Below are 15143 nucleotides of genomic sequence, written 5' to 3'. Positions count from 1 at the left end.
CAACAAAAGTGGCTTTGGATTTTTGTAGATTTCTAAAGCAAGTCTAACGTTAAGTTGATGCAGGTGAAAATGATAGAATTACATATCATTTTGTTTTTCATTTCATAACCATAGCATCAATTTACCCAGTTACTCGAGTTTTGCACCATCCATTGAGGAGTAAGAATTTATTAAACAGAAAATAGTTGAAGACACTAAATATTTACTGTGCATGAATTAGAGCTGTTAGAAGATTTCTGCAAATGAGTCACTTGCTCAGAAGCAGGGGATTGCTTACTGAATCTCTTCAGGTTTCTTCCAAGTCTAATTATCTGTGAAGGTTTTTCCTTGTTTACTTCTTCAATTAAAAGTTCAAAATGACAATTTATGAATATTATTTAATGTAACAACATAAATGTTTCCTTCTTGTATTTAAACGTTTGCCCCTTTATGTTAATCACCATTACCAATGTAATCACATATTACTAGTTTATATGAGTAACATATAGTCATATTATCTGACACATACAGCATTGGGTATATGTATTCTGGAGAAGCTCCAAAATTAATCCCTTCTTTTAAATAGTCACTAAAAAGTAACCCAGATATTTCTTTGATTTTTCAGTTAAATACTTTTTCTTGCCAATTACTGAGGTTCTGCCATGTAGACCTCCGAATGTTTCATTTATAATCTGATATAAGGGTTTCTGCTTAAAAAGTAACAATCCATTTTACTAATTAAAGTCAGCCTTTAGCTTTCCTGTTTGGGAGTAGTCAAAAATAAAATGTCTTTTCTTATTTTAATTTCTGGTTTAATAAACCTGGGTGGTATACATTTTATTCCTTAAAGACTTTTGCAACAGTATCTAATTACATTAGATCGCAAATAATACTTCATCTTGACTAGAATACTTAATTTGAATGCAATCATGTGGCATCCTATCCCTACTCCCAGGAGTGAATGGCACATAGTTTTAATACATATATAGGAAGGCACATTTATAAGGCATATTTGGGATGAAATAATCATTTTAAGCAAAATAATTGATATGCTCTTCTTTATATGTGTTGGAAAAATCAGAAAAATCAGTTAGCAGTTTGCTTAGTTTGTCAAAAGTCAAGTAATTCCATTGTGATATTAAAGGGCTTGGCTTAATAAAATGTCTAGAGTTACTAGCATAAACTCAGTATCTGATTCATCTTAAAGATATGCTGGCTATGTATAGGTTATACCTCATAATTATTTTCAGAAATTTAGGGCCTGGTGAAAGGAATCTTTTCAACTTCATAAACTCAAATATTATTCCACTTTTGTTTAGCTTAATTCACTATGATTGACATACAAGAGTGGAGTTAAATCATACCAGAATAATGATATTTTCATATTTATGGATTCAAATATATTTTCCCTCTTATAATCATAATGTCTTTATCTTCTTAGAGAACTATAATAATATGTTTTTCTAATATTGTGTAAAATACCAGATGTGTTAAAGGAATACATGAACAAGTTTTATCTAGGATTTATCCAAAAATAAAAGAAAATAAAAGCAAATTTATTAGAGTGTTTTACTTTTCATTTGATCTTTGTGTTCCTTCTAGATCAAATGGTCTTTAGGCTACAAAGATAAATAAAATATAATACTTAAAAGTTTGTGTCCTTATTTGTATCTTAAATTGAGATTAGCAGTTTCTTCAACAGCAAAGTATAAAGGCATAAGGCAAACAAGTAATTAAATTTTTTTCTACAACTACTAGATAATGACACTAAAGCCAATCTTCATTGTTAAAACTGAAATTGCTTCACTGCTTGCATGAGTTACATCCTTCTTCTTTTTGTCATTGTCAATGTGTAAAATGCAGTTATCATGGTGAACTAGCTTCACTATAATTGAAAATCCTATCGCTTAGCATCAATTTTCAGTGGTGGAGTATCATCAAATAATATTTATTGCATAGCTCATTTTGAAGCTCAAGGCCACTGTAATCAGAGATTCCTATACGTTGCATTTGACATTATAAACAGCTCTTCGTGAATATTGATAAGGCACTTTAAATCTTTAAATGCATAACAAAGAAATACTTATTGTAATGATGCTTTTCAAGACCAATAACTGTTGAAATTTCTTTGGCTACAAATAAAGAAAATATTTGTTTTCATGTAATTGTTCTAGAAATGCTATTGTTTTACTAAAGGTAATGGTTAATTGCTGGATACCAATGAATATGATTACATTTGCCTTCTCTAAAAGAAACTTGACTGTCGTCATTCACTTTAAGATGGTTGGAATCATTTATCAGTCTAGACGGCATAGAGAAATTGTATCTATAAAAGCCATAGGAAGGATGAAAGGAGCAACTAAGTGCTTCTTGGGTGATGGAGTTTGACAGCAAAATACTTCCAGGTGCCTGTAATCCATACAACATTTGACTGGTAGAATCAGGTGCTTGTAGATACTGATCACCGGAGTCTTCAGATGAACCACTTTTTGAATTGGTGACCCCCAGGGAAGATAACATAGGCACTTCCATCATGAGTGGGGCTAAAGACTGAGAACTGTTGCTGCTTGCTAGTCTTTCAGGAGCCGGTAAAACAAGAGGTTGCTGTTGCCAAAAATTAGTTGGACAAATCTTGCAGCAAAGAGGCAGGTTGACATTGTGCAGGTATGCCTCTGGACAGGGCATTCCAAGGGAACTTGTAGGTAAATGAAACATAGGTGAAAAGCAAGGTGGAGAAAGTAAGTTCAAAGGAGAGGGGGCCCCTCCACTAGAGGTCACTGGAGATGAGCCACTGCTTCCACCTGTGAATGACAATTCAGTCAATGAATAATGAATTTGACATTTGATGTTCCTGCTATATTAGTAATCATACCCATCACTATCCCTGCTTCATCCTTAGATTAACTTTCCTTGTGAGTTCACAGTTCTTTTAGCTTCTTTGAGACAGGACCTGCTCATTCCTCTGACCAAAGTTCAATGTAGTATCTATACCAGGTATCCCTAATGCCTGGGCTACCCACTGGAACAGGTCTGTGGCCTGTTATGAATCTGGCTGGACAGCAGGAGATGATCAGCAGGCCAGTGAGCATTACCTTACTGCCTGAGCTCTGCCTCCTGTCAGATCAGTGGCAGCATTAGATTCTCATAGGAGCGCACACTCTATTGTGAACTGTGCATGTGAGGGATCTAGGTTGAGTGCTCTTTAATGATAATGTAATGCCTGATGATCTGAGGTGGAACAGTTTCATTCTGAAACCATCGCCTCCCAACTCCCACTGTTCATGGAAAAATTGTCTTGGCCCCTGGTACCAAAAAGATTGGGGACCACTGATCTATAATACTACCACTATTACTTTTAGCACTACTACTATGTATCATGTATTAAGCATTCATTTGCTCAAATATTGTGCTAGGCACTTGAATCACATTTGTCCAAAGAATTACAAAGAAATCCAATTATGACTCGGAGTCAATTATATCTTACCAACACAAACTAGTTTTATTATTTTAAAAATTAAAATATTTACATAATAAATAATTTTTAGTAATCTTAAAAAAATACTAAAATAAGTACTTAAGATGAACAAATTGATTGGTTGTTTTGGATTATGTAGATTTAATTTATAGATAGAATGCATAGATTTCATGTACACTGATTTTTTAAATTCTTCTGACCAAAGGTATACTGATTTTAAAAATTCCTCTGACCAAAGTTATAATGATTTAAAAAATTCCTCTGACCACTGATTTAAAAATCAGTGTACATGAAAATAGTCTTGTATAAATGAAAGCAATATATTTAAAAGCCTTAGCTTTTTTTCTAATACAAAACAATGAATGGGGCAATTTCCATACTGCATTGTATCTTAAGAGTTGGAAACAATTTTGCAAGTTAAGAAACATAAAGATGAATGTAAGTATTCATATCAATGATGTTTGGTGATCTTTTATGTTTGCCTAGCTCTACTAAAACTAGGGATAATTACAAGGTCCAGGAAACTCTAAACCTTATTTTTGTAAATGTCTGAATTCAAACAATTGGTTATTGGCTGGATTTGACCAAGTTGTTTCTTTTTTTAGTGTTGCTGTTTTCTTAACTATTTTTGTGTATGTAGACATATCCTAAACCTTCATCAACAAGATTGCAAATATATTTTATAATAAAGCATTTAAAAGTTATTTAAGAAACTAGTAACTCATTTGCAATTTGAGAGCATTTTGGATATCTTAAATAATTAAGAAAACTGTGTACTTTAACATTTCATGATCATCTTTAACTTTTTCTTTATTAATGCGCATTTGTTTTGACTTGGATATTTTAAAAGTATGCTTCCTAGATGCTACTGGTTAAATCGACACTGTAAAATAAGTGTTTATATATTTTTCATGCGATTCCCTAAACCATATCGAGACAATCATCCAGTGAAATATTTCACCAAATGATTAGACTTCACTTCTTCCCTTTTCAGTTAGTCATTATGGCATCATGTAAAACTCAACCTAACTATAATGTTGATTTTGCTTGGTAGTTGTAACCTTGAATTAATGGTCAAAGTCAAGCAACTCCGATGGAGTAAAGATAAAGGGATAAAAAAAATCCATGTCATTTTCAAGTAAAAATTATTCTGTTTATTATTAACTATCAGAGCAAATTAAGGTATTCTTCCACCAGAAAGTCTGCATTATTTAATTGTTATTACTTTGTCATGTAATGTACCATCTGAGAATAAATATCTTGCAAATATTTTTAAATGCTTGTGGCAATTAAATTGTGAAGACTTAGTATTATTTTTAACATTTACTTTCCCCATGGACAAAAAAGAGGAAAATTAGAGCTAAGTGATGAATTTAATGAAAGTTATTTTAACGTGTACTGAAAGGTCCTCATAAAAGATAAACTATTCATTTCAATAGTAACATATCTGCAAATCAGGCTACAAATGCACCACAGGCATATCCTAAAGAACGTGAGATAGTGAGAGGCTGAAGAATCCAGATGAAATCTGAAAATCACAGGGTGTAAGATAACTTACTAACATATCTCAATAAGTCCACAATTACCACATTTCTATTCTCTTCCTTTATGCCAGCTTCTCTCCCTTTATGCCTCTTACCTCATCATTCAGGCAGAGGTACACCCACTTACCTGTAAGTACACATTTTCTTGCATGTACATATCCCTTTGTATAGTATTTGGTACAAGTGTTCTGGATGTTGTTATTTAATTAATATGTAAAAATAAAACAAATGTTCCAAGTTTTCTTACTTTGTGTGTCTGCGCCAAACGTTTTAAAATCGAGAGTGAAAGAAGGCCTCCATGGGTAGGTCTCTAAAAGCCCATCCAATACACCCCTAAAAAAGAGAGTCAACTTTCAGCATCCCCAGAATGCAATTTCTGAACATAATGATTTTGAGTTATTTGGCTATGTCTTTTAGATGTAACTATTTTAAATATTTCTCTTTTATACAGCTAGACTTCTGAATAAAATTCAGTTAAACCTAGAATTCTAAAATAAGCAAGATCTTAATACTGAGTAGCAAAGGAGTGGGAGGAAGTAATGTTTTAGACACAAAACATCTGGGTTCCTTTTCTACCACCTACTAATTACAAAATTTAGAGCGTTTGAGTCTCTGAGCCAGTTTTCTTATCCTTAAAACTTGTGGGGGGCCGGGCGTGGTGGCTCACGCCTGTAATCCCAGCTACTTGGGAGGCTGAGGCAAGTGAATCACTTGAACCCTGGAGGCGGAGGTTGCAGTGAGCCAAGATCGCGCCATTGCACTCCAGCCTGGACAGCAGAGTAAGACTCCATCTCAGAAAAAAAAAATAAAAATAAAAATAAAAACTTGTGAAAATAGCTAGCTACATCAATATTAGATGTCATTGCTATGCTGCTTACCTGTTTCTTCCAGTATCTCTAAATCCTTTAGCAAAAGGATTTCTTTCTATTTTTAGTTTCGTAATCTATGGATTCAATAGAGAGAGAAAGATAATATCATTGCTTTCAGTGAGAACACTGTCACCGTTGCTTATAGTGGTTACAACCACCAGAAAAGATGTTGCAACATGTAATATGACAATTTAAATAAATGTAACCATATTGCAAGTCATATTTAGAATGGTTAGCTCCTATTTAAAAATCATTACTTTTATAAATTACATTCTGGAGTTGCCTTCTCACATAAGATTTACACAATTCATTATCAAACTTGCATGGATGACAATTCAATAAAACTATGATTTTTATTTAGAATTGTGGAAAATGCAACTGATTGCAGTTAGCCTCTATCCCAAGGTCCCTCTGGAGCCATTTCCATTTGCCTGAGACATGACCAGCTTTACCTGTTGGTTTTGGTAAGCCGTTACTGTGGTGAACTCAGTTTCTTTAAAGGAGAATGTTTTAACCCCTTCAGTGGGCAAGGACTGAAGCTGGGACAAGTCAACACTGCTGTCTTGCTCTATCACGTGCACTCGGGGTTTGTACTTATGCATGGATTGCAGAATAATCTGGAGGAGAAATGACCAATGCTGTTAGAAAAACTGGCTTCCAGTCCCCAACCCTAGTTCTCTCTCCTGACCACCTCCACCACGTGCACACTAAAAGGCAATGATGAGGCTTAGGTAACTATTTTGTTATGCCATTTGGCCTCCAACAGAGGCACTCCGAGGGATGCGCTCCGAGCTAAAAACATTTCCAGAGAAAGGCACCTCAGCGGCACCTGTCAGCAGTGATTCCATTTCCAGATTGAGGCCTTTTCCTGCTTCAAACATTGGCGACCATCTGGTGTGGAAGTGGCACTGCGATCTGCTAGCCTGCTACAGGTTTTCATGGCAGTAACTGATGGGCTTGGACATGGTGGGTAACCTTCTGGCATACCCTACCTCCTAATCTTGGGAGCTTCCGTCTTTCCTTTTGTAGCCGGCACAGTGCCAGACTGGGGAGGGCAGAAGCAGGGATGCACCTAGTTACAATGTGCAAGATCAATAGTACCTATGAGGGTTGGTTGGTGGGGAGGTTTCCAGGCTGCAGTCTGACATTCCCCCACTTGTATCCTTCCACCACACCATACAATACACTGGGTGCCCATCCAACTGCGTGGACTATAGGAAGGCAATCAGAGATCACAGTGATTGCCCAGGAGGCTATGGTGCCTGAGAACTCCCTGAATGGTTCCATCCTACTCTCCCAGACCAGGCATTCTGGCTTAAACAGGTCTCTTTCTGTCCTCAAACTCCCTATATTCGCCATCCCCAGTTGCCAGCACTCTCAGATGCCAAACAAACGTTTCAGGAGCCCTAGGTTGGCTACTTTACTTACAGGTGCAGGGCTTGGACAGTTCCTAAAAAACACAACATGTACATCTGCAAAAAGCTTCCTTGGCCTCTCCAGGGTGGCCAGTGGGCAGGAGCCTTGGCACCTCCCTACTCAGGGTAAAGGATTTTGCTCACGTACATGGCCTTTGTCATCCATCTCATTGTTGGTGAGTTTCATGCGATCAAAGCTGATGATCTGCCGCATCCAGGTCTCTCCTGAGCAGGGTGAGTCCGGGTGAACATAGAATCTAGGAATGATGCACAGATGATCCGTATTCCCGGCTACCATCCACTGTGAGCTGTGATACACATACCTGAAAAAACACATGCTGTGGCACTAGGTGCAGCAGGCCAAAGCTGGGAGCTGTTGCGTTCTGTTCCTGAGGATTTTGCTCCAGATTAGCCCAGTGATCTCAAGGGCAAGTAAGCAGAAGATTCAACTTAATTTCTAACAAGCATTCAGGGGCAAAAAATAAACTGTAAATAAGCATATGTCATCAAAATGCAATGAAGTGCAGGGCAAGTAAAATGTCATGAGATTTCTAAGTCTGGTTTGTATTTTCTCACAGAAACCGCCACAGAAATTGATCTAACCCATTTTATCTCACAGAGACAATGGAAAAATCCACTAGCTTTGGGTGTGAAGAGTCTGGGAAGAAGTGGAGGGCTGACAAGTATTTCTGTCTAGCCTACTGTCACCTGTCCTCGTGGAAGCCCTTTTGCCAATAAGGCTTCACATCAAGAAAACTCTTAGGAACACAGTCCTGCACAGCCTCTGGCCGATTTTCACACTATTTCCAATCTCAACTTCCCAGTTTTGCGCCTATTCCCATGCCAGCTGCAACTTGAGAAGCAAACAGCTTTTTCTGCTGTTTTCATACTGCAGCCCCAGCAGTCCTCTGAGCTGAGCCTTCTCCTTGCTTTCAAAGCTAGCTCTGGTTTTGAGGTGGGCTGTCTCCTTGGAGGACCAGGGACCCGCCTCTGTGTCAAATGCTCACAGCCCTAGTGTAAACAGCTGTCACCTTCCCACCCCTCCAACCGTGAGCTAGACCCCAAGCCCCTGAGTCAAAGTGTTGGCAAGCTGGTGTGTCTCGGATGTATCCCACAAGGGCTTTTTGGCTTTAGAACAATTGGGCCACTTTCAGCCTGCTGTAGGTTGAGGACTTAAATAAAGGGAAAATGATACTTGTACTCTCTAAGACCCAGACATTGCTTCAGGGGAAAGATTAAAGATGGACCAAAAGACAGGCCTAGACACAGGAACTGCTTGACTGACCTTGAGTGGCAAACTGATCATCCTTCTGGGCTCCTGCTGCCAAAGCAGCACAGCTCAGAGCCCAGTGTGTCCCCAAAAACCCAGGCTCCCATGGAGCCTGGGGATTTCTCCCACAATTCCTTCAATCCCCTTCCCTTCTGGCCACCAGAGTCCACACCCTCTGCAGTTTACACAACCAAGGCCAGAGCAGTGGGTAGGGAGAAGCTTGGGGTACATTTGAAGCTCTGATTAGTGCCCTAAATTCACTGCATTCCAAGAGGGGATGGGGGCAGAAGAGAGGAAGAAGCTTTCTCTTCTTTCACTGGGAAACCCAGTTTGAAAAAGAAAATTCAACTCCCAAAGCCCACAGGAGAGCAATCGCTCACCACCACTCCCCATGCTAGAGTTTTCAAAGTTGCGCTGTTAGGTTGCAGGTCTGAAGGTTCAAATCCCTGGCCCTAGCCTGGGCATGGAGTACCATCCTATGGGGCCCATTACCTATAGCGTTTGGAATCCACTGGCACCACATCGATGGCCACATAGTACTGCTTCCCTGGATCCAACCCTTTCACTTTGACCCGAACAGAGGGGAACATCCGCCTGTAAGAAAGAAAATAAGGACTGACCCAAGAGCTTTTAGAAATGTTTGGAAGAGGGAGTGGCTCTGGACAAATGCTGACTCCAGTAAAAAGTGAAGGGATTCACAATACCCTTCCCATTTCAAAATAGCAAGGAATAGCATTTGCAAATGAGAAAAGATGGTTGGTTGTATACTTGACTGAACAAGTATGGAATTTCTAAGTGGAGCAGAATATTATTATCACAAGGCTTTGTTCATGTCCCTCCCCAACCATAATAAAAAGCTATAGAAGAGAAAGTATGAGAGAAAAAGCTGTGTCCCAACCTCCTTTTCAAGGGTACTTCCTGTGAAGCAGATTTGTGGAAGGCTGAAATTTGTAAGACTCACAAAATAACCAGCTGCAGTGAAGTGGCTGTCCCATGCCAAAAGGTGGCTATGGGAATGGCTCACCTCAAAATAACCTGGGCCAGGTCTGGCGGGCGCGAGGAACTGTGACATGGAATATTGTCCATGGTTATCTTAGAGGCCTTAACTGAGAGGTCTGGCCACAGTCTAAGACCAAAGTCTGATTTTTGTCTTATACTACACAGGCAGGAGACGGGGAAGTGAGTTATTGGAGTCATAGTGTACAGGAAAGGAAGAATGAGCCACTTACATGGGGCCAGGTAAGTCTGAGCCCTATCAATTGAGGGGCTATGGCTTTCTACTGTATGTCAGGGAGTTGGGGAAAAGGAACAGAGGAGTACCAGAGCATGAAACTGGAGACTCCTCATCTTACCAGAGCGGTAAATTAAGTGCCTAATGTGTGCGACCCGTGTGAACAGCTTGGGCAGAACCGAACCTGCCCGCTTTAGTAATGATCATCTCAGTCCCGATGTCATGGAATCTCTTCCACAGTTCAGATCCTTGAAGCTCCATTTGAATATCTTTCTCTTCCAGACTTTCAGAGCTGTTGCCATCGCCGCTGTCGCTGCCGCAGCCAGAGGAAGCAGTTGTTGAGGACTCTGTCTTAGGTTGTTTTTCTGCTGGACACAGAAACGCGCTCAGGGTTTAAGACAGCGTCACAGTTCACATGCCCACTTCTCGCTGGTGCCTATCTTGGAGCAGACAGGCCTTGTACCTTCCCTAGGAACTTTGGCGACAGATTCCCCAAGCTCCGCATAACACCCTCTGCGTCCGCTTAATGGAGAAAGAGGGGCCGTGAAAGGTGCAGCCCCGCTACCACCCCCCACCCGCCCGCCTTTTTTTTTTTTTTTTTCCCGTCAGATTTGCCAATCCTCACTCTCTTGGAGACGTTGGTAACCGAGACTGGATGCCCTCGGGATTTGGGAACTCGCCCTGCTTCCCATCCCGGGATACAACAGCCACCCGCTGGCTCTGAGAGCTTCCCGCGAAGGTAGGAGGAGGATGTAGGAGAGACTCACTTCACAATCATGTAGGGACCCTCCCCTTTACCGCAAAGAAACTGCTGTATTCCGGGAAGGATTCGGAGGCGCTGAAACTTCCCCTTCACCAGGTGGTCGAGGTGTCCCGCGGCTCCTAATGTGGCTCTGGCTGCGTCGGGACGCGAGCCAGGCGGAGAGATGCGGAACCAGTAAGCTCAGGCAACCGGCTCAGGGCAATGGGAGTACTTACCAAGCGGCTCGCTCTTCCCTGCAGCGCTGCTCCTTCTCTCCTCCTCTTCCTCTCCGCCCTTTTTCTCCTGCAGCTCAGGCTGCTCCTCCTGTATTGGGTCCTGGAATTTTCTTTTGCTGGGTCTCCCCACCAAGGCTTCCACGGAGAAGGCACGCGCCCGAGAGCTCAGAGCCATCCCTGGAGGGGGTGAAGGGATTCTTTGCAGCAAAGTTTCAACCTGAACTGGGTTAGGGAGGGAGGGGGAGACACAGGCGGAGGGCACAGAGGGTAAAGGAAGGAGGGAAAGCAGGAAAAACAAAAAACCAAACCCAAAACCCAAAACCCAAATCTGAAAAACAATTTCTGGATCTGTATTCAAATAAATCAATTTTGTGTGTATGTGTATGTGTGTGTGTGTGTGTGTGTGTAATTTTTATATATACATATATAGTTTTTGTTTGAATAGACGAAAGAAAAGGAGAGGAAGATCAAACTAGTATATATGTCCTTCAAAGTCTAGTCTCCCTTCCTCCCAGTGGACATGTGCAGACCATTAGTCCTCAAATCCCCGATTCCAGGACCTGGCAGAGCACAGAAATTGGCAAGTGCCCGCCTTTTAGGGAGCAGACCTGCCGCCAATGGCGGCTCAGGTTGCTGGGATTGGGAGTTACTGTTGCATCCAGTGAATACCCAGCCGGTCACTGCCTCCACTGTTCGTTTTGGAAACTATTGGAAGCATAAAAAACACAGTGAGTGACACTTCATAGTCTAACAGGGAGGGGGGTTTAGGGGCTTGTTGGAAAAAAAGCTATAGATAGGGAGGTAGAGAGAGGAGAAAAGGGAGACACAGGTTACGATTTTATATTAAATCATAAAACTCAAAGACATGCGAAATAATTGCCCACGAGGGGCCACTTTAAGCAGATCCAGAGAGATGTATCAGGGTCTTTTGCTCTCCAGTGAAGGCACTGGGAAACAGAAAGGAGCACAAGCTTTTGGGGCCAGTTGGCTCTGCAGGTGGAGTCTCAAACTAGGTGAGCAGCAGTTGTGCCAGTTTATCCTCTCTCTTCTGGTAGTGAAGTGAGGATAGGCAGGAGTCTTCCAGTTGCCACTGTCAAGCATCAGAGAAATCTTGGATCTTCAAGCCCTGCCTCTGCTAGAGCCCAATATTCCTATACATAGCCTTTGTTTTTTTCTCACAGGACTTAATCAGCGAACATAGTCTAAAAACTCCAGGGCCACCAGCAGGGCAACAAAAGGGCCTTTGCTCCCAAGAATGTGCATAACTCAAAATGTTTGGATTAAGTGATTGATTCCAGTGTCTCCTGGAATATATTCTTGGGCTGGATTTTACTTTTCCTTAAACTGAATATACAAGTTTCTTTTTCTTTTTTCTTTTTTTTTTGGGGGGGGGGGAAGAGACTTGTCTATGACGTCCGAAGAACACGTTTATGTGTGCAGATATGAGATATCTGCCTGTGTGCAGATGACTTGGTCACATACTTTTCATCAGAAATAAGAAATCAAGTGCCCCTGGATTCTTTTGCAGGTTGCATCTTAACTAATGGCATTTGCATTTTTCCAGAAAAATTATATTATTCACCTCTGACACATTGGTAAAAAGGGCATGTAAAGCCGATCCAAGTTCATTTAAAATAAGATGCAACTTGAAATAACTTATAATATATGCCAATACTGGAATCTGGGAGTAAAAGACCTGTGTGTCCTTTTAATTTCAGCTACTTAGGTACAAATGTGCCCTGCCACTGTGATGGCAGTGGTAGTGGTGGTGGCAGGGGGATATTCAGCCATAGGGAGGAGATCTTCAGGCAACTGGGTATGACTTTAAACACTCCAAAAATCTCAGTATGGCCAAGGGTTAGTTACAGCTTGGATGCCGCTGAAGGGTTTGGCTCAATCATTAGTTATCCACTGCTCACCATGCAGAACTGAGAAAGACACTGTTCCTATCCTAGACAGGCAAAGTGAACCTCACAGGGCAAGGCCACTTTCCTATAGGGAACTTGGGCTGGAAAACAGCCACATCTGCATGTGATCTTTGCCACATCTCTTAAGAGCATTTGTTTCTTTTTGCACCCATTAAAGTGGGGGGAGAGTGTTCATTTCCTCTTACTCAGAAGATATATCTATCTATTATCTATCTATGTATCTATCTATCAATCTATCTGTCTATCTATCCATCTATCTATCTATCTATCTATCTATCTATCTATCTATCTATCTATCTATCTTTTATTTATTGCATGCTCTTAGCTAAAATACACAACTCAAAAACAGAAAAGTCGAGTTTATTTGTTAATTTTGGAGTGCAATTTACCATGTAATATTTGTGTTAGTATCTCCTAATACACGCATTTTCTTGCCTTTAACGTTAGCTCACTTTATTGTTAAAAGGCAGGACATTACCTTGTATAGAAAGGGACAACTTTGCTTGGTATCTTTTTTTTAAATAGATTTTTGTAAAAATAAGGCAAAAGATGTTTGTTGCAATGTCTGTGCTAGTATTTTAGACTACCTAACATATGATGTGATATTTTGAAATCGAGAAAATAGCATATCTTGGGTGTAAGTTTCTTTCTCAGAAGAAACTTCTTTCTTAATATTTATTACATGCATGTAATTTAGTCATCCAGAATTTTTTATTTTTTAATCTGAACTTTTTCCATTCCCATTTCTGTATATATCTGTTGACATCACTGGGAGATATGTAGCTAAGCTCTCCCTTGTATGTACTAGACTAAAGTATAGTTAGTTCCTGTTAACTCATATCTGAGGGGGAAAATATTGCATTATCTCATAACTAACTTTGCAATCTGGTCAGCTGCTGAAGCACTGGGTTGTCAGGTATTGGGGGCCTGAGGCGCATATACTAATGCCAGCAATTCATTCTCCACACCTGGAAGTATCTTTGGGGCAACTCTATATTTCATCCATGAACACCCATAAACCTTTATAAGAGACTCTTCAACAATGGAGGGGCAGCAAAGCATGTGGAGATTTCTGAGACCCACAGGGGCCCACAATAGAAAGCAGAATATGTTTTTTAAGTTTGATAATAGGAAAATCCTTACAGTAAAATGTTGGTTTTGAATTGTCCACTCCCCGTGATTAAGATATTTTGGCATAGTTCCAAGCTTGTAGAACATGAATCTGAAATAAGCTACTCATGGCCTTTTTTTTTTTTTTGCCATTATTTGGGAAAGACCTCCTTTGAATGAACACTCTAATGAACACTCTAATGAAAGCAGAGTCAGGAAATGTAATCAGCTTCCCCGCAACATCATTTGAGTACCTGAATTCAACTTTGCCTGCGCTAGCTAAGTTACATGAAGAAAAAAATTATCTTTGTTTGCTTAAGTGAGCTTCAGCTGGGTTTCCATTACTTGTAGACAAAAGAATCTTGACAAATACACTCATCTTGATAAAAATTTGGAAGATCACCTTCTTTTTCTTGTTTTCTTTCTTCCTTTCCTCTTCTTTCTCCTTTGTCAATACTACTGGTTATGAGAATAGGAAAATTATATGCTATTGACTAAATTTTACTTTCTACATGAATTCTTCAGGCTATGATAATAAATAGGAATAAGGCTCAAGCAGTACACCATATAAGAAGACAGACTTTGGATTCAGACTGACCTGATTCAAATTCTGACTCTACTTTCTATCTGAATGACCTTACACAAGTCTTTTTTTTTTTTTTTTTGCATTCAGTTCTTTGTTTTAACCACTTAAAGCTATTATTTCTAACACTTTTATCATACAGTATGTTTCTGTAAGTGTGTGTATATATCTGAGGGTTTAGTAAAAAAAGAAAAAAACATGCAAACCGCTTAGGACAAAGCCTGGAACATAATAAGCACTCACAGATGTTTTCAAAATTAAAGAGATGATGGGAGTTAATTTCAAGAATGTGCTAATCTTTCTATCAACTATACAGCTATGAATTCTTTGAGGCAAAACACTCGAAGAGGAAAACTTTGGGATCAACATTGGAACCACTAACTTTTGGTTAAATCCTAAAGCAGATTCAAAAGGTTGAAAGTCTTTAGGGAAGCCAACATTCTTAAAGAAATTCAAATACTATTTTAATAAATAAAATTAGTCAATTAAACCAGAAGATTGCATTTGAATTTCAAAAATCCATAGGAAACATGTCTTCTAGAATATATGACCTGTTTTTATCAATTTTATCCTTGGAAATATATCTTTGGTATTTGTCAATGCAATGCAAGTGTATTTTCTTATATGATTAGATAAAATATGTTAATGACAAGACCCTAACTCATAGGTGTGTTCTTACTTCAGGAAATTGAGGGACGTGGCCTATTCAATATTGAAGTAATTCTCACACTGAATCCCTCAACTTCTGGTTGGCTTAATTC

The 15143-nt window shown here is 39.6% G+C and overlaps 1 protein-coding gene across 1 annotated transcript; it reads right to left on the bottom strand.

Annotated features, from left to right (window-relative positions):
- Nucleotides 1-1481: 1481 nt before the first annotated feature.
- Nucleotides 1482-10964, bottom strand: TBX22 (T-box transcription factor 22). The gene is made up of 8 exons (XM_005594016.4): nt 10762-10964; nt 9968-10148; nt 9045-9146; nt 7431-7605; nt 6320-6484; nt 5877-5941; nt 5246-5331; nt 1482-2780 (listed from the first exon to the last, which is right to left on the bottom strand). Exons 1-8 carry the CDS (start codon nt 10934-10936, stop codon nt 2170-2172), a joined length of 1560 nt encoding a protein of 519 aa, XP_005594073.3. The 5' UTR covers nt 10937-10964; the 3' UTR covers nt 1482-2169.
- Between the last annotated feature and the right edge of the window lie 4179 nt (nt 10965-15143).

Source organism: Macaca fascicularis, chromosome X (genome assembly GCF_037993035.2).
Source record: "Macaca fascicularis isolate 582-1 chromosome X, T2T-MFA8v1.1".
In the NCBI taxonomy this organism is placed as follows: Eukaryota; Metazoa; Chordata; class Mammalia; order Primates; family Cercopithecidae; genus Macaca; species Macaca fascicularis.
The sequence above is the reverse complement of the archived record's forward strand: the minus strand, read 5'-3'. Positions and strand labels throughout refer to the sequence as shown.